This window comes from Bison bison, unplaced genomic scaffold, assembly GCF_000754665.1.
Source record: "Bison bison bison isolate TAMUID 2011002044 unplaced genomic scaffold, Bison_UMD1.0 scf7180017864383, whole genome shotgun sequence".
Classification (NCBI taxonomy): domain Eukaryota; kingdom Metazoa; phylum Chordata; class Mammalia; order Artiodactyla; family Bovidae; genus Bison; species Bison bison.
In genome coordinates, this window is record NW_011494955.1 from 5434881 (window position 1) to 5453460 (window position 18580).

Consider the following 18580-nt stretch of genomic DNA (forward strand, 5'->3'; position numbering starts at 1 on the left):
GGGCAGTGCCTTCTAGTACAGGAAGGATATGATCTCAGTGCAGTCTCTCCACTGGGGCCACTTCATCGAGTATTTCCAGAATGCATATGGCTCGACACCAGCACTGCTTTTCTATTGTGGAGAACATGGCGTGACTGCCAGGAACGGAAAGAAGAGAAGAGGAGAGGACAGGAACTTTAAAGAAATCTGCCAGCCACTGTGTATTGGGAGTACTTGGGTTGAGCATTATATTGAAACTGTGGGAGGAAGTGTGAAGTTGTTTCCTGCTCTCCAAGAGCTTGAAACCTAGTAGGGGTGGAGAGTGGAGGGGAGGGTACAAAAAGAACTTGGAGAATAAGGAAAGACACAAACTATGAGTGTAATAAGAGTTCAGGAAAGGGGGAGGTCAGAGTGATTGCAAATTTATCATAAAAATGTGGGACCTTGGGCTTCCCTGGTGGTCTAGTGATTAAGTATCTGCCTGCCAGTGCAAGGGATACGGCTGGATCCCTGGTCTGGGAAGATCCGACATGCAGCAGAGCGGTTAAGCCCGTGTGCCACAAGCACTGAGCCTGTGAGCGGCAGTTACTGAAGCCTGCGTGCTGTAGAGTGCATGCTCTGCAATGAGCAGTGAGAAGAAGCCTGCGCACCACAAAGAAAAGTAGCCCCTACTCGCCACGACTGGAGAGCACCTGTGTGCAGCAAAGAAGACCCAGCGCAGCCAAAAATAAACAAACAAGTCTTTTTTTTTTTTTTAAGTGGGACCTTGGTACCAAATTCAAAGTTAACACTGACCTCTGTGGGAAGGAAGGGGATGGAGTTGGAAAGGGCTGCGGAAAGAAACCGTATTAATAAAGTGTTATTTCCAAGGCTAACTGATGGATATAGAGATATTTGTGGTACCATTCTGTAGACTTTTTAATATGTCTTATGCCTCTCATATGGTTCATTTTTGTGGTGTTTTCATTGAGATACAGTTCACATGCTAGAAAATCCACCATTTTAACGTGTACAATTCTTTGGCTTTTTATTCACTAGTTTATGAAGCCATCATCACTTTCTAATTTCAGAACATTTTCATCACCCTAAAGAGATCCACTGGCTTCTCTGATGGCTCAGTGGTAAAGAACCCACCTGCCAATGCAGGTGACATGAGTTTGATCCTGAGTCACAAGATCCCCTGGAGAAGGAAATGGCAACCTACTCCAGTATTCTTGCCTGGAGAATCCCATGGACAAGAGGAGCTGGTGGGCTATACAGTCCATAGGGTCACAACAAGTTGGACGTGACTTGTCTACTAAACAGCCACAACAAAGAGACCCATTGGCAAGGAGTTCCTAATCCCCTCTCCATCCAATCCTAGGCTGACCAGCTTTCTATCAGGATTTGCCTATTCTAGACATTCCATGTAAATGGAACCCTACAGTATGTGGCCTTTGGTGTTTGAACTCTTCTCAAGGTTTTTCAAGTTTCACTCATGTTGTAGCATGTATAAATACGTACCTTCTCTTCCTTTCTTTTTTTCTTGGCCCAGATGTCTTCATTTTTTCAAAAAGGTCCTTAAATCTTTCTGAAGTTCCAAACAGGTTAGGAAACACTTTTAACTACTGTTATTCTTAATTCTATTATTTGGTTTGGAATAAAACTGATTTTAAAAAATTTATCCATAACACATTACTGGTCACTTTTCAGGTAATAATATACATTTGACCCTTGAACGACACAGGCATGAAGGGCCCAGTCGAAGATCCACCTGTAACTATAGGCAGCCCTCTGCATGCGTGGTGCCCTCACGCCTCGGTCCCATAGAGCTTGTGAGTCATTTGTATCTGCGCTTCTGCAGCAGCAGATTCCACTGACTGGATCATGTAGTACTGCAGGATTTCCTGTTGAAAAAAAATCCATGTGCAGGTGGACCTGCACCATTCAAACCCATGTTGTTCAAGGGTCAACTGTATATATTTTTTATTGTGGTAAACTATATATAACACGAAATTTGCCGTGTTAACCTTTCTTAAGGGCACAATTCAATGGTATTAAATTTATCCACCATGTTGTATAACCTTCACCACCATCCATTTCCACTTTTTCATCTCAAACAGAAACTTACACCCATTAAAAAATAACTCTCCATTCGTCCTGCCTAAAGCCCCTTATCGGAGAAGGCAATGGCACCCCACTCCAGTATTCTTGCCTGGAAAATCCCATGGATGGAGGAGGCTGGTAGGCTGCAGTCCATGGGGTCGCTAAGAGTCGGACACGACTGGGCGACTTCACTTTCACTTTTCACTTTCATGCATTGGAGAAGGAAATGGCAACCCACTCCAGGGTTCTTGCCTGGAGAATCCCAGGGACGGGGAGCCTGGTGGGCTGCCGTCTCTAGGGTCGCACAGAATCGGACACGACTGAAGCGACTTAGAATAGCATAGCAAAGCCCCTATAAACTCTCTTCTACTTTCTGTCTCTATGTATTTGCTAATTCTAGGTACCTCATATAAGCGGAATCATATAATAGTTGTCCTTTTGTGTCTGGCTTATTTCACTTAGCCTGATGCCTTCTAGGTTCGTCCATGTTTAGCATATGTCAGAATTTCAGCCCTTTGAAGACTGGATACTACCCCATCATATGGATATATACCACATTTTGTTTACATTTTTTGTCAGTTGATGGGTTGTTTCCACTTTTGCAGTATTTTGATGCTTTTGTGAACATCCATGTATACATTTTTGTTTGAACCTGTTTTCAGTTCTCCTGGGTGTATAGCTAGGAGTGGAATTGCTAGGTCGTATGGTATCTCAGTGTTTAACTTTTGAGGAGCTGTCAGCTGTTTTCCAAAGTGGCTGAACCATTTTCCATTCCTACCAATAATATACGAGAGTTCCAGTTTCTTTATATTCTTGCCAACATTTATTTTCCGTGTTCTTTTTAAAAATTATTACCATTCTAATGGGTGTAAAGTGGTATCTCATTGTGGTTTTATTTGCATTTCTCTAATGACTAATAATATTGAGTGTCTTTTCATGTGGTTATTAGCTGTTTGCATATCTCCGTTGTAGAAATGTCTATTCAGATCCTTGCCCATTTTTAACTTGGATTGTTTGTCTCTTTACTGAGTTGTAGGTGTTTTTGTAATGTAGTCTGGCTGCAAAACCCTTATTAGATACACGATTTGCAAATATTTTCACCCATTCTTTGGGTTGTCTTTTCACTTTCTTAATAGTGTCATTTTTTGCACAGAAGTTTTCAATTTTGATGAAGTTCAATTTAATCTGTATTTTCCTTGGTTGCTTGTGCTTTCGGTGTCCCGTCTATGACACTGTTGCCTAATCCAAAGGTTAAAAGATTTGCACCTGTTTTCTTCACTGAGTTTTATAGTTTTAACCTTTACATTTAGGTTTTTTATCCATTTTGAGTTAATTTTCACATCAGGTGTGAGATAGAGGTTCAGATTCATTCTTTTGCATCTGTTTGTCCCACCACCATTAATTGAAGACTGTTCTTTCCCCTTTGGATTGTCTTGGCATGCTTGTCAAAAATCAGTTGACTGTAGATGTGTGGGTTTATTTCTGGACTCTCAATTCTATCCTATTGTTGTGTTTGCTAGTCTTAGGTTAGTTCCAGGTTTGATTATTATAGCTTTGTTGTAAGATTTAAAATGCAGAAGTGTGAGTCCTCGACTTTGTTCCTATTTTTCAAGACTGTAATTTGGTTCCCTTAAATTTCTATACAGATCTTAGGATCACCTTGCTAATTTCTGCCAAAAAAGGCAGTTGAAATTTTGAGAGATTGCACTGAACCATAGCAATATTAAGCCTTGCAGTCCATGAGCATCAGATGTCTTTCCATTTGTTTACTTTTTTCCCTGTTTCTTTTACTGATGTTTTATAGTTTTCAGTGTATAACTCTTATACTTCTGTTAAATTTATTCCTATGTGTTTTATTTTTTGGATGCTCTTATAAATGGCATTGTATTAATTTCATTTTCAGATTGTTTTCTGCTGGTGTATAGAAATGTAACTGATATTTATATGTTGCTTTTATGTCTTAGAACCTTGCTGAACTTGTTAATGAGCTCTGTTTATTGTTTATATCTTCCTTAGGGTTTTCCATATAAGAACTTATTTCATCTGCAATTAGAAATAGTTTTACTTGCTTAATTGCCTTGTCTAGAACATCTAGTACAATGTTGAATGAAAGTGATGAGAGTGGAATCCTTGTCTTATTCCTGGTCTTAAGGAGAAAGTTTTTAGTCTTTTAACATTAAATATGACGTTAGCTGTGGATTTTTCATAGATGCCCTTTATCAGGTTAAGGACATTCTGTTCTATTACTAGTTTGCTGTGTATTTTATTATGAAAGAATTTTGGATTTTGTCAAGTGCTTTTTATGCATCTTTTGTGATGATCATGCAGTAATTGTCCTTTATTTTATTAATATGTTGTATTACATTGATTGGCTTTCATATGTTAAATTATCTTTGTATTTCTGAGATAAATCCCATTTGGTGGTATGTAATCCTTTTTTTATATGCTGCCAGATACTGTTTGCTGGTATTTTGTTGAGGTTTTTGTGTCTATATTCATAAGGGATATTAGTCCATAGGTTTCTTTTCTTTAAATGTCACTGTCTGGTTTTGTATCAAGGCAATACTGGCCTTACAGAATGAGTTGGGAAGTGTGCCCTTTTCTCCTATTTTTTGGAAGAATTTATGAAGGACTGATATTAATTCTTTAAACGTTTGGTGGAACTCATCAGAGAAGCCATCTGGCCCTGGGTTTTTCTTTGTGGGGGTTCATTTTTTTTAATGCAGGGTGCAGAAGAGTATTTATAGTATAGTTGAGGGGAGGGTAAGGGAGGGAGAGAAGAGTCTTTTTTAAGGCTCTATCTGTGTGCTTATATTAATACAGAAAATTTTTGAAAAGATACATAAGAAAAGATGATACACAAGCAAAGGTTATCATTGAGTAATGAGATGGAACTTGTCTTCTGTTCCTTTTTTTATGATTATGAACGTGTACTACTTTAAATTAAAAAACAAAGTGAAAACAAAAGCCTACTTAAAAGGGCCGGCATTTGACCATGTGCCTTTTCACCTGCACGGTTGGATGCTAGGCCTGTGTGCTGGCCGCTGGCCTGTGTCCGCAGGACCTCAGTCTAGCAGACCTTGCATCTCCAGCTCCACAGTTTGCTGCTCGCCCTCTCTCTAAACCTCCAGCAACACTGAATTACATATCAATTCCCTGGAAACACCCCCAGTTCTGTGCTACTGTGTCTTTGTAATCCTATGCTGTTCCCTTTCCTTGCTAACCCTTCCCCCTTTATCTGCCCAATTAATCTCTCCTAATTGGCACTTATCCTTTAAAACCCCTTCCAAATGTTTAGTAACCTGCCTTTGTGAACACCTCCCAGCTCACTCCCCTCCCTTGAATTGCCCATCCAATGGGAAAGTAAAAATCTCTCTCTTCTGCTGCCTCTCATACATTACATATATTTTTGTTATTGAATTTTATGTTTATTATTACTAGTTCATGTATATGTCTTCCCTAAAAGTACAACTTTATTCAATCTCGTATCCAAGAAGCTTAGCACAATGCCTGGCACAAAGCAGATGCTCCAAAATATTTGAATTAAATTCATGCAACAGGAAGAGGCATCTGAGTAGGATGGGCAATGAGAGCCAAGGCCAAAAGTTTGAATTACTATAACCTGTTCTGGTTTTGCACGACAGGAGGATTCATGCTAGGAATGTAGTTGAATTAATTTGGCAAGGCTGATAATGGAGGTTCTTAAAAGGTAAATAGACTAGACTCTGTAGGTAAATATCGACAAGGTGAATAACTCCTCTCACCTCCTTGAGTCTTTGCTCAAATCTCTCTCCTCAGTAGGCTTACCCTGATCACCTGAGAGGGAAGGATCGAGAGGTTGGGTTGGTAGATGCAAACTATTACATTTAGAATGGATGAACAACAAGGTCCTAATGTGTAGCACAGGGGACAGCACTGCATCTCCTGGGATAAACCGTAATGGAAAAGAATGTATATATGTATATAATTGAGTCACCTTGCTGGTACAGCAGAGATTGGCATAACACTTCAATTAAAAAACGAACATTCACCCATCCTCTGACCCCTGCACTCTCGAGTTGCCTTTTGCTAATCTTCCTCCTTTTCCCATAGCACTTATCACATTTGATATAATTTACTTACTCATTAGGTTTTTTATTTATTGTCTGTCTCCCATCTTACAACATAAGCTCCTCTCACTAGGGTGGCCTTGTTCACCAATCCTTCCCAAGCACCTGGAACATTGCCTGGCACATCGTTGGCACTCAGTGATTATTTGTTGAGTGAATGAATCCTAAATTAATAAACTTCAGAATCTTGTCCAGAGCAGGCACAGATAGCTTAGGTATAGGTAACATGGCTTATTTCTGAAAGAAAAGTCTGATCTTTAAAACTGCCAAGATAGTGTCGTCTGTTTGTAATGTAATCTGGAGCAGTAGGGAGGTGAGGGAAAGTGGTTTCTCTTTCCTTAGTATATTGCCTAAAGGTTTCTTGCCTTAGACACCAAATTGGGAAGTAAAACATGGGTCCTTTTGAGTTAATTTCTTGCCTAGAAAAATGTTATTTCATGTGGTGATTAATTCCTGTGCTTTAATAATTTCTCTCTTTCTTTCTCCACAGACCTTTGTAGTATTAAACAGAGGGAAAACTCTCTTCAGATTTAGTGCCACGCCTGCCTTGTACATTTTAAGTCCTTTTAACCTGATAAGAAGAATAGCTATTAAAATTTTGATACATTCATATCCTTTTCTGCAAATGTGGAGTGAGTGCAGCCGTCCTGTGGTCCCTGGTATGTTTCTGAATGTCCACCACCTAATTGTATATTAACTATTTTATCAGTGGTGTAGCTGACTATTCCTCCAGTCAGAACTTCTGCTAAAGCCTTAGCTGAGCTTCAGCAGATTCTTTTTTCTTAGGATGATATCACGGGAATCTGGAATTTTGTGGGTATCATTAAGAGGGACAAGTTAAGATGGTAGCTTTGCTGCTGCTGCTAAGTCACTTTAGTCGTGTCCGACTCTGTGCAACCCCATAGACAGCAGCCCACCAGGCTCCCCCGTCCCTGGGATTCTCCAGGCAAGAACACTGGAGTGGGTTGCCATTTCTTTCTCCAATTCGTGAAAGTGAAGTCGCTCAGTCATGTCTGACTCTTCGCAGCCCCATGGACTGCAGTCTACCAGGCTCCTCCGTCCATGGGATTTTCCAGGCAAGAGTACTGGAGTGGGGTGCCATCCGCCAAGATGGTAGCTTTACTGACGTCTTAATTTTTAGAGCACTCAGACTTTAGTAATTTCATAACAAGTTATATTATTCAGCTTTTTTACATATTAAAGCCCAATTAGAATTTTTGAAATGCTACTATAAATAATTGAGTGAGTGTTTTAGAGATCTTCTTTGATTTCTTAACCACAAGTTTAGAAAGTAAGATAATCTCTCAGATTAAATGGCCTCTTTGGTGCACAGGTCTAGATCTAGATTGCAGGATTGATACGAATTTTTTATATATATTTTTTCTCCCCTTAAAAGAAAATGCCAATTTACTCCTGCGGCTTGACTTTGTATCTCATTAATATAGGAGAGCATATGACAGATGAAAAATTACATGATGGGTTTAGCAACTTCACTTAGTAACTTTAAACCTTCATGGTTGGTATTTAATTGGACAGTACTTAGTCCCATGCTTCAGAGTTTTGTATCCTCCAAGTAGGATGAAGAAACCAGCAGTTGCTGCTTCATAAACAGGTTTGTTAAGCTTTTGCACCTTTTATTTTTGTTAAGAATTTAGCAGCCTGATCTGGAATTTGTGAGTTTTGCAAGCAACATAGTTCTGAAACCTAAAGGTTTATAAGAAAATAAATAATTCACAATGGACTCTTTCCTTTCTTGTTGGATCAGAGGATGATGTTTTTTTCTATTCTAACCAGAACATGTGATTATTCCCTGAAGAAAAATCCAGCTGTAGGAAGAAAAAAATCCAGCTGTAAGAAGTGTTCTTCCTTTTTAAAACTCCACTAATAGAATGAAGGTAGTGAATGTCACTAGCAAGAGAGAGTGAATTAGTAACAAATGAGATGTGACTTCTGTGCAGTTTTAAGTAACTCGTATTGATCTAAAGCAGTTTAATTCTTCTCAGTAGACAAGAACATGGAGAAGGAAATGGCAACCCACTCCAGTGGGTTGCCTGGAAAATCCCATGGACAGAGGAGCCTGGCGGGCTACAGTCCATGGGGTCGCAAGAGTCAGACACAACTTAATGACTAAGCCAGACAAGAACAAGAAGGGCTGAGCGAGATCTTGGATGGAATTGAAATGGCAGCAAAATGATTTGCTACGCATAAACATTCCTGGACACTCTCAGAAAGATCAGATGGATTTGCCTTGTTACCTAATTCTTAGGAGTACAGTGGTACAGATGTCCTTAAAATCCTTACTCAGTCCTTACCACAACTGGTTTCTCAAATTTGACAGATTCAGCAGACATTAACTGTTGCCTTGCCCTGCAAGGACACAGCCCTTTGAAGGGCTATGGAAAAAAAGTAAAGTGTTAAATACATGAACATTTCCAATAATTGGTAATACAAGATAATTAACAATAAATGACTTCTCAATAACATAGATAAGATTTAATTTGTTTTTCTCATCTGATGACTTTGGCATCTGGCAGACTGCAAGATTTCTGGTTATTGGGCAGAAAGGTGTTTAGAGGCATAAATGGTAAGAAGGGAAAAATGTTTATCCAAAAGGAGAACGGTGACAACCCTTTTGAAAAAAAGAGCGGCCACCCTGCCATGTCCACTCACATTCTCTGGCCGGGTGTGGATACATATGGTGGCGCTCATATGGTTCATGGTGGTGGCCACAGTTTTCATTATCACCTTGCCTTTTCCTCCTCTGTGCTTTGTCTCCTTTCAGGTTACTGATTTTAATTCTCATGATACTTAATGTGAAATGTATTTGCTTCCTGAGGATAAAAGCAGGCCAGAGTTTGTGTATTCTCCCTTGACTCTTTTCTACAGTATTTAGCATGATCATTATGTGCACTATTTTGACCAACTGTGTATTCATGACTTTTAGTAACCCTCCTGACTGGTCGAAGAATGTGGAGTAAGTAGCTCATGTATTTATTTTTCTGCTCACTTGTTTTAAATATTTCTAGTTACTGCATCTTGCACTGCACAGCTTATCCACCAAGGAAGAAAATCATTTGCCCACTTTTCATGTGACAGAGATGGATGAGGATACATGTGGAATTTAGGAAATATCCTTAGACATCAACTCTGGAAATTATTATTTCTAGGTTATTACCCATTTTTTATTTCACTGAGTGGGTGAGAATACATCTGCAATTTAGGAAATAAGTATCCTTAGAAATCAACTCTGGAAATTATTGTTTCCGGAGTATTGCCCACATTTTATTTCATGGGTGAGGATACATGTGAAATTGAAGAAATATCCTTAGAAATCAACTCTAGAAAGAGAAAGGCTGCCGTGGAAGTGACGACTCACCACCTCTGCCCTTTGCTGTGGTAGCCTGTGTTAGCCAAAGCTTTGACCGGCCCATCACCATCTTCTACCCTCAATTCCTGATGATACTGCCTTTTTCTCCAGCTTTAGCTTTCCTTTTCTTGTTGACTTGTTTCAAGTGAAAATGAGCTCTGGGGCCTCCTGCTGGGTGGCCGTACAGAGCTATTCCTTTGTGATGCCCTTCAGGACCCAGTGCCACATTCCAACTTTCTTGGTTTGTGCATTTCAGTCATTTTCATAAGATGCATCCCTTTCTCTTCCTCACTGCCTTTCTGCTGCATCAGTTGTGTCCTTCCTGTTTTGTCTCTGTAAGTGAGGCTGCCTGTCTGCAAGTGTTCTCTTAGAAGGTTCATTTAAAGTTCCTTTCTGTTAAGAAACTGCCTCAAGCTATCCATTTCTTCAACAGGTACACGTTCACAGGGATTTATACATTTGAATCACTAGTGAAAATCATTGCAAGAGGTTTCTGCATAGATGGCTTTACCTTTTTACGGGATCCATGGAACTGGTTGGATTTCAGTGTCATCATGATGGCGTAAGTTCTCTGCTTACTTTATTGGTGTTTGGGGTGTGTGTGGTTGTACTCTTGGGTGTGTCTGTTTGACAGTGTAAGTGTGAGTTTATGGGCTTAGTTGTGTGAGGAATTAAAGGATAACCATGTAAAGTGGTATGGACATATGTCTGATTCTTTCTTATGAAGGCCTCTTGGGGTTCAGGCAGTGGCAGTGTGTGCATATGGGAGAGGATGAGCAGATGGGAGCAAAAGTAGGAAGTGATTTTCTATTGCAACTCCTTTATATTTTGTTTCCCCCTATAACATTGACCAGGGTACACACAGTTACCACTAGGAGGCCTTGGTGAAGACTTCCTATTTTTTAGGTGTAAACCTTAGGCTGGAACTCAGTTTCCTAGGTATATTATGTTACATGTAATTTCTTGAGGCTGTCCAGATGTTGCAGAATTCAGAGCACGTTTTGGAGTCAAAAAATAAGCCAAGTATCCAATCTGCTCACTTCCTAAAGAATTGCTGACCAGAGCTTCAAACTATTATTACTTGGGAGCAGTGTAACCCCATACTGGCATGCTAGCCGCTCTATGTAATTAGTGTTGTTTTAACAACGAAAATGTATCTCTTCAGGAAACTTAGATGGTGATAGAAAAGGTGTAGCAGACTTTATTTGTATTTTCATGTTGGGGAAAGTGTTTCGTGGGTTGGTAGGGGGTAAAGGTGTAGTGTAGATTGTGTGTGTGTTTGTGTGTGTGCACACAGCAGATATGTAAGAGATTGAGTGCATTTGTGTATGTTTGGGTCTGAGCATCTGATACAAAGATGTATTTCAACTATAAAGTCTGAATGAATGATATACACTGAACATTTGAAACTGGAACTTTGACTTTCTGTTATATTAAGAAAATTTCTAGCTTTCCAGAGTTATGAATACACACTGGTGTTCATTTAAAATGTAAGTGTCCTCGCTAGGCACGGAGCTGGTGATTAAATGAATACTTAACAGAATATTGGCTCTGATCCCATGATCTGGTTTTTCCTGTATGTCACAAGCTAAAACTTCATATGTAGGCATGACTGCAGTGATACGCAGACAACTCTTGGATAAGTCATATATGCAGACATGTAGGCATTTTTCCCATTGTCAGCGAGGAAGTTATTTTAATGTAGATTTGTTTACATGGGGCTCCTGCTGCAGAAATCTGTCTCCTTTTCCTAAGAAATTGTTCACAAAACTTGGAGACATAAGCCTTTGAATACCTCCTGGCCTTCTTTTTAACTGGAAAAAGAGAATGGACTAAGAGTAGTCATTCTGATTGGGATCTGCACATCATGATGCTGTGTGAGAAAGCCCCAGGAGCCTTCTGGTGGTATCGCTTCTTTCAAATACACTTTGGATTTCTCCTTGCCCAACTGAAAAAAATAAAATGTGTTCCTTAAATGCTTATATTTGAAACTTTTCTTTTTCAAGGAAAAAAATGAAATCATATCTTACTTATAAGACCCTTTCTTACCCCTATTCTCAAACCCTCGCCCAGTGGTACCATTACAAGTTAACTTTGGTTTGATTCTGCAGGTATATAACAGAGTTTGTAAACCTAGGCAATGTTTCAGCTCTACGCACTTTCAGGGTTCTGAGGGCTTTGAAAACTATTTCGGTAATCCCAGGTAAGATGGCCCGGGGTTGGTGTTAGGTGTTGGGTTAGGGCCCTGACGTGACGTATTGTACTTTTTGTTTTGTTGTGGTTTCGTTTTTTTCCTTTGGTGTTTGTGTTTGTGTCCGTGTTTGTCATTTGTGTCTGTGCGTGACCTCCCTTACTACAGATATGTGACAGAGTTTGTGGACCTGGGCAATGTCTCAGCGCTGAGAACATTCAGGGTTCTCCGAGCTTTGAAAACTATCTCTGTAATTCCAGGTGAGAAAATTTAAACACCAGACTGACTTTGCCTCATCTCCTCTTATGTCCTCCATTTGCTCTGTCCACCACATCCTGAAGCAGCGTCAGCACAGCTGAGATGGCCTTGCATTTCGCATGTTTTTCCCAGGAGATGTTTTCTGGAATGGCTCTTTGGTCCTTAAGCCAAAGTTGCTCTGACAGTGCTTGCAAGGCATGCAACCCCCATTCCATCCATGCTCTGAAAAAGCACGTGCTTAAGAGTCACTTGGATCTTAAGATACCTGAAAAAATTGTCACGGAGCTAGCTGTCTGTTTGAATATGAATCACTTGCTTCCTAGCCTCGTGGAATTACAGTAATTTTAACATTCGCCATCATTCCATTGCTTGTGATTTCTAGGCTTCCTGTCGCATGGTTTGCTGATGGGATGTTATTCGAAGAATTGCACTTCTACTGTTACTGTGTTAATGGAATTATTTAATCACAGAAGAGCCCTTACCCCATTGACTAGTCCAGTGTTCCAGACAAATTTAAGAGCCTTGGTGTTAGTGACCTGAACTTTAATAATCACTGTATATCACATACTGTTGCTGTCTAATTCACTAGAATAAGAACCAGTAGATATCTATGACATATATATTCAGAGACCATTCTCAGACATAAATCCCAATGAAAGCTTATGTGGGTGCCATTAAAAAAAAAAGTTAAAGGTAAGATAAGATACATCTAAGCACATGGGCAAACAGAAAAGTACAGAAACTTTACAAGGAAAAAAAACGTAATCAGGGGCTAGTTGAGAGGTAGTTGATTGACAGTCTTTACATTTTTTGCCACTTTTTCTTGATTCTGATTGAGAATGGTTCTTAACCTTTTGAAGGTTTTGTATCCTTTTGAGAACCAGGTGAAATTTCACAGGCACCACCTTCCCAGCAAAGCCCATCGATGGCCCCCCGAGGTTGAGATCTATTAATTTAATTCAAATCCTTGCTGCCCGGTAATAACTTTTTTTCGGAAGACCAGTCTTGAAATCTGGAAGGAAAGATATTTTAGTTAGTAGACTAACTAACATGGCAGAAACATGGCAGAAGTCTAGACTGTGTTGTCGCTGGTTGGACTTTGGTTGCATTCAGGAGTTTTTAGGGAAGGAAGACTCCCAAGAGGCCAGGCTTTCCACTGCAGTTTTGTGGAAACAGGAACATGAAGGACAGAGGCATCCTATTCCAGGCATCACATGGCTCTTCTTGTGGCTGCACCAAAAATACTCCTCTTTTCTCCTTTTCAACGTTATCTAGATATCACATGCAGAGAGAGGGAAGTACAGAGGTAGAATTCTGCTGACTTGAGAACCTCAGGGCGGTAAACCTCAGTTTCTGCATTTACAAACTTGGGCCATGAAGTGGGCCCATAAATTATGACCCTATTGAGAATGAATTACTTTATTTTTAGCAGTGGTAGCTTACTTCTTGTCAACCAGAGGCTAGATGTCAGTGGAGTATATTCTTTTTTTTTTTAAGATTTTTTTTTTTCATATGAGCCATCTTCAAGGTCTTTATTGTGTTTGTTACCATATTGCCTCTGTTTTATGGGTTGATTTTTTTTTGGCAGCCAGGCATGTAGGATCTTAACTCCTTGACCAGGGATCGAACTCACACCCCACATACGGGAAGGCAAAGTCCCAACCACTGGATCATCAGGGAAGTCCCCTAGAGTGTATTCTTATTGGCAGAAAACTATAACTGTGACTTATCAAAGTTTAGTTCTTAGCCATTTTATTAATAAATCCATTTGACAGAAAATCCAGCTCATTCTCTAGGTACCTTTCTGAAGCTTGTTGATGGTAGCCTACCCCTTAAGCAGGCCTTGTCTTTTTTTTTTTCTTTTTGTAAGACATCGATACCACCAAGTCTTTACTGTCATTTTTCCTTTGGTCTCTTTCCTCCTCTGGCCTCTTTTAAATATGATGCCGTGTTTTCTGCTCACTTCCCCCAGTGTACTCCGCAAGGCATCTGTCCCTTTATGTTCTTGTGATCTCAAAACTTCTCTTCCAGAACTAAATTGGAAAGCTGTGCTCTCCTCACTAACTAGGGCAGCAGATGCTATCTCTGCTCCAGCTCTTAGCCTCTGTCTCTGTCTCTGCTGTATGATTAACTTCTGACCACAGCATTTCTGCAAGATAGCTCTGACTGATGTCACGTTGTTTATCCTTAATGTTCTAGTTTTATAGGTATATATTAATGTCTAGTTTTACATTCTGTATTATAAATATATATCTATAAACACAGTGCCTGGCCTGTAAGAGCCCTCTATAAATGATTTTAGCAGTAGCAATTATAAAGAAGAAACCTAAACCCAAGGAAAGTTTGTGTGAAGATTTAGACACCAACTTCACAGTTTAGAATAAATTATTGGATTCCTATTTCTAGAAGCACCTCCTAGTTGAGCTGGCTTTGGGAGATTTTTGACAATAACTTTAAGGGATAATAAAGTCAAAGATACGGTCAGTTCTTAAAGTGTGACTTTTTATCCCAAGTTCTTTTGCTCTTGATTCTACTTGCGGAGAGCTGTTGCCCTGTGCCTACCTGCCTGTTACCCAGGTCTCCTTCCGTGGTGGGAATACCAGTCTGAGTCAGTGGACCTGAGCCACGTCTTGATTGGAAATCTGAGTCATTTTGACTCCGCTGTCACAGAGCGGGGCCATAGCCCCCTCTGAATAAAAGCCATTGCTTTGCGTACCAGGTTTTCTCATAGGCCACTTCAGTGGAATTGTTACTTTCTTTGCCTTCTCCTGCGCCCACTTTGACTGTAAGCTTTTGCCAAAGCTGCCAAAAACAGAAGGGAGACCTACCACAGAACTGACAAGGGACCTATAAGATCTCACGGAGTTCTCAACTCCCTTTTTGAGAGTTTTTCCTTTCCTAGAGCACTTGTCCTGCTCACCTGGGCTGATGTTGTCCTCCCTTTTAGCATCTTTGGTAGACAGTCTGGATGTGTCAGGGCAGCCAGGACTTCCTGAAGATTGGAGAGTACAGTGTATCAGTTAGCTCCAGCCTTTTATACAGGATGCTTCAATTTAGACCATTCTTGTGGGCTTCCCTGGTGGCTCAGAGGTTAAAGCGTCTGCCTGCAATGCAGGAGACCTAAGTTCGATCCCTGGGTTGGGAAGATCCCCTGGAGAAGGAAATGGCAACCCACTCTAGTATTCTTGCCTGGAGAATCCCATGGACGGAGGAGCCTGGTGGGCTACAGTCCACAGGGTTGCAGAGAATCAGACATGACTGAGCGACTTCACTTTCATTCACTTTTGTGGCTTAGAAAAGAGTGAACTCATATTCTGATCCTCTTTATTTGCTAACTCAAGACTTGGATACCTATCATTCACGATGTCCCTTTGCTTTGACTCGACTTGAAGAACAGTGCCGCGCGAACTGTGCTAAAGGGATCAATTACAGGAAAAGACCCTGTAAAAATGTCTTTCGGTCTGGAACTTGCCAGATTCAACTTGACATTGAAGTACTCTGTATAGAAAGTTGTATGTCTTAAAACTTTGTTTTTACTTTGTATGTATCTGGGTACAAAAAGGAACTTCTGAGTGACTGTCAGAAGTTTCATCCTCTGTGTGCTTTGGCCACGTGCCACAGGACTGACATGCCCCCAAGATAGGGTAGACATCTTAAAGCAGGTGTCTCAGAGTTTCCTTAGAGAGTAGCACTTACTGGTATAAATAAAACTGATTGGGAGGGCCTTGCTGTTGGTCCATTTTCATTTCCATCATCATTGAAACAGCCTCTGAAAGCACTCCGTTCGCCATTTGGCTCTCTTTAGAGCTGTAATTTCTTGATTATTTTTCTCTTGGGTTTGATATTTCTCTTCTTTCATTTCTGTTATCTTCTCTGTCTCTTTACCTGTGGCATCAGATACAAAGCAGGGAAAATGAGAGGTCCTTCTCCCTCTCAGCCCAGTATTTACAAAGAAAGCATTTTTTTAAAATGTCCCCATTATGAATGTAGCAATTTCTACTGCATAGTAAAGGGGGATAGAATGCATTTTAAGACTGTATTCAGACTCATCGTTTCTTTTAAAATACTCTGGTTATTAATCCAGTAGCTTTTTTATTTCTCCTTTTTCCACATTGTTCCTCCAGGTAGACAGCTGAAGTGTACCACCATGGTCCTGAGTGGAACACCGAGGGCTCGTGGGATCTCCCTGCCCCACCACTGGGAGCTAGTTTCATTGTGGTCAGACTTTGTGATACGAATCTATCTGGTCTTGAGTAAAGAAATCAAGGGCCCCCAAGTCTCTCGCACGTTACTCTTGATCTTATGAACCTCTAATAGCTATCATTGCGAGGACTGAATCTGCAGCAGAGAAGGTGACTGGGTGCCACTGTACCCCAGGACTTGCCTGGACGAGCCAGACTGTGGGACTGAGGAGCCATTCCTTCACTATTGTGAGGGCTGCGTGTTAACGGCTGTTGAGGCCTGTTCCGATGTTCATTTTGTAGCAGGAATAGCTCGTGTGGCTTCAAACCCGTTTCTCAACCTGAGTCACAAACCAAGAAAGATAAATTGACTATTTATAATCTGGCATCAGCCTGGTGGAAAATCTTGTTCCCAGTATGCACAGCTGATTTCTCTGGATTCAGCACGTAAGCGGGCTTTGTTCATTTATTCAAAGGATCGCTGGGCATCAGGAAATGAGACAGGAGGTTCAGAGGTGCCTTTGGACATAAAATTCTGTGGGAGCAGCTTCACTTGCTTCTCAGAGTTCTTTAAGTGTCCCACTTCCTGTCTGGTAGCTGACCTTTCTGTACATTAGGTCCAGCTGCCTTTCCTTGTTCTGTAGTAAATATATTAACTGCTTCTGCTCAGACACATCCCAGTGCTAGTTAATGTTAGCCTTTTCCAAGAGTTCTCACTGTCCAACTTCCCCCCACGTGGCTTCTGTTGCACACTCTGTTGTGTAGGAGTCATATGAAGGAGCATTCTGCTCTGTTTTGGATAGTCAGTTTTCTTGCTTGTTCTGGTATGTGGTGTTGTGAACCAGCAGAGGAAGTAGACAGCTTATCCTTACAGCCAGAGCAGTGGTATTCTCCAGTCCTGCATGCATCAGGTCAAGAATTCTGCCAGCAATTTCTTACTTTTTTTGGCCTGTGTTGCTGGTTGCAGGGGGAGCACTTTTGCTTGGCTGCATTAACTAGTATGTGGCAGCCACTGCTAGCCAGACTATGAAGGTTAAGCTTAAGAAAAGCACTGAGGGCGTCATCTCCTTAAATTGGCATTGATGTCTGCAGATATGGTCGTTTGCAATTATCAACTCCTATGGAAGGAAGAAGAGTCTTGGCTGATGCCTGAGTGAATGCAGTGACTGTTTGCATTGAAGGTTGCTGAGTCACTGTGTGCTTACCTTTACCACAGACATCAAGCTAATCACCTTTCTTCTTCCTCTGCCTCCCTCTGATTTTCTCCTAACAATCTGGATGAGAATCTTAGAGAGTAAACTTTTTGGATGGCCATTCTGTTATTTAGTGATCAGTTTTGTTTAATTAAGATTTGTTCCTTTGTAGCCCTATGAATACCATTTCCAACTTAAGCTTCTATTTTAAACTTATTGAAAGCTGAAAGAACTTCACCAAGTTGTTGATCAGACCTCAAAGCAGAACATGAAAAATATTTTTTACCCCTCTGGACTCATGTTTATGGATTTCGTCAGCAGTGGCCTCTGGTTTATGGAGAACAGATGTTGAACCAGCTGATTGTGAGTGTTCAGGTCCATCCCCAGAAAAACAAGGAGTTCCATGCAGGGTTGGTGTCTTAGTTGAACATCTCTGGTTGCAAGTAGAAAGATACAAACATCCTTCAAGGACATTGAAGGCTGGAATGTTTTGGGGCTTCTGGAAGCCAGTGAAACCAGAACACAGAGCCAGCAAGCCCCAGACACCAAGGGCTACTTTGTCTTCATATTTCTCTTCTCCTTGCATCTGTTTCCTTTTTCTGTGTCTAGGCATACTGCCTTTCCTTCTTAGACATATCCTAATATAACGATAGAATATGGCTACGACCTAGCTCCCACATTTATTTATTATCATTCCCACCACTTGAAAGGCTACTGGACTCTCTCTTTCAGTTCCGTTCAGTTCAGTCTCTCAGTCGTGTCTGACACTTTGCAACCCCATGAATCGCAGCACGCCAGGCCTCCCTGTCCATCACCAACTCCCGGAGTACACTCAAACTCACGTCCATCGAGTCGGTGATGCCATCCAGCCATCTCATCCTCTGTCGTCCCCTTCTTCTCCTGCCCTCAGTCTTTCCCAGCATCAGGGTCTTTTCCAATGAGTCAGCTCTTGGCCAAAGTATTGGAGTTTCAGCTTTAGCATCAGTCCTTCCAATGAACACCCAGGACTGATCTCCTTTAGGATGGACTGCTTGGATCTCCTTGCAGTCCAAGGGACTCTCAAGAGTCTTCTCCAACACCACAGTTCAAAACAATCAGTTCTTCGGCACTCAGCCTTCTTCACAGTCCAACTCTCACATCCATACATGACCACTGGAAAAACCATAGCCTTGACTAGATGGACCTTTGTTGGCAAAGTAATGTCTCTGCTTTTCAAT

General features: G+C 40.9%; 1 protein-coding gene across 1 annotated transcript in view; it reads left to right on the forward strand.

The window, feature by feature from the left end:
• The window catches only part of SCN8A (sodium channel, voltage gated, type VIII, alpha subunit), a 193806-nt gene that overhangs the window by 93975 nt on the left and 81251 nt on the right, over window positions 1-18580 (forward strand). The window contains exons 3-6 of the mRNA XM_010857857.1: window positions 6664-6782; window positions 9058-9147; window positions 9974-10102; window positions 11900-11991. Coding sequence (XP_010856159.1) covers window positions 6664-6782; window positions 9058-9147; window positions 9974-10102; window positions 11900-11991 — 430 coding nt within the window. The remainder of the gene's footprint in view (window positions 1-6663; window positions 6783-9057; window positions 9148-9973; window positions 10103-11899; window positions 11992-18580) is intronic.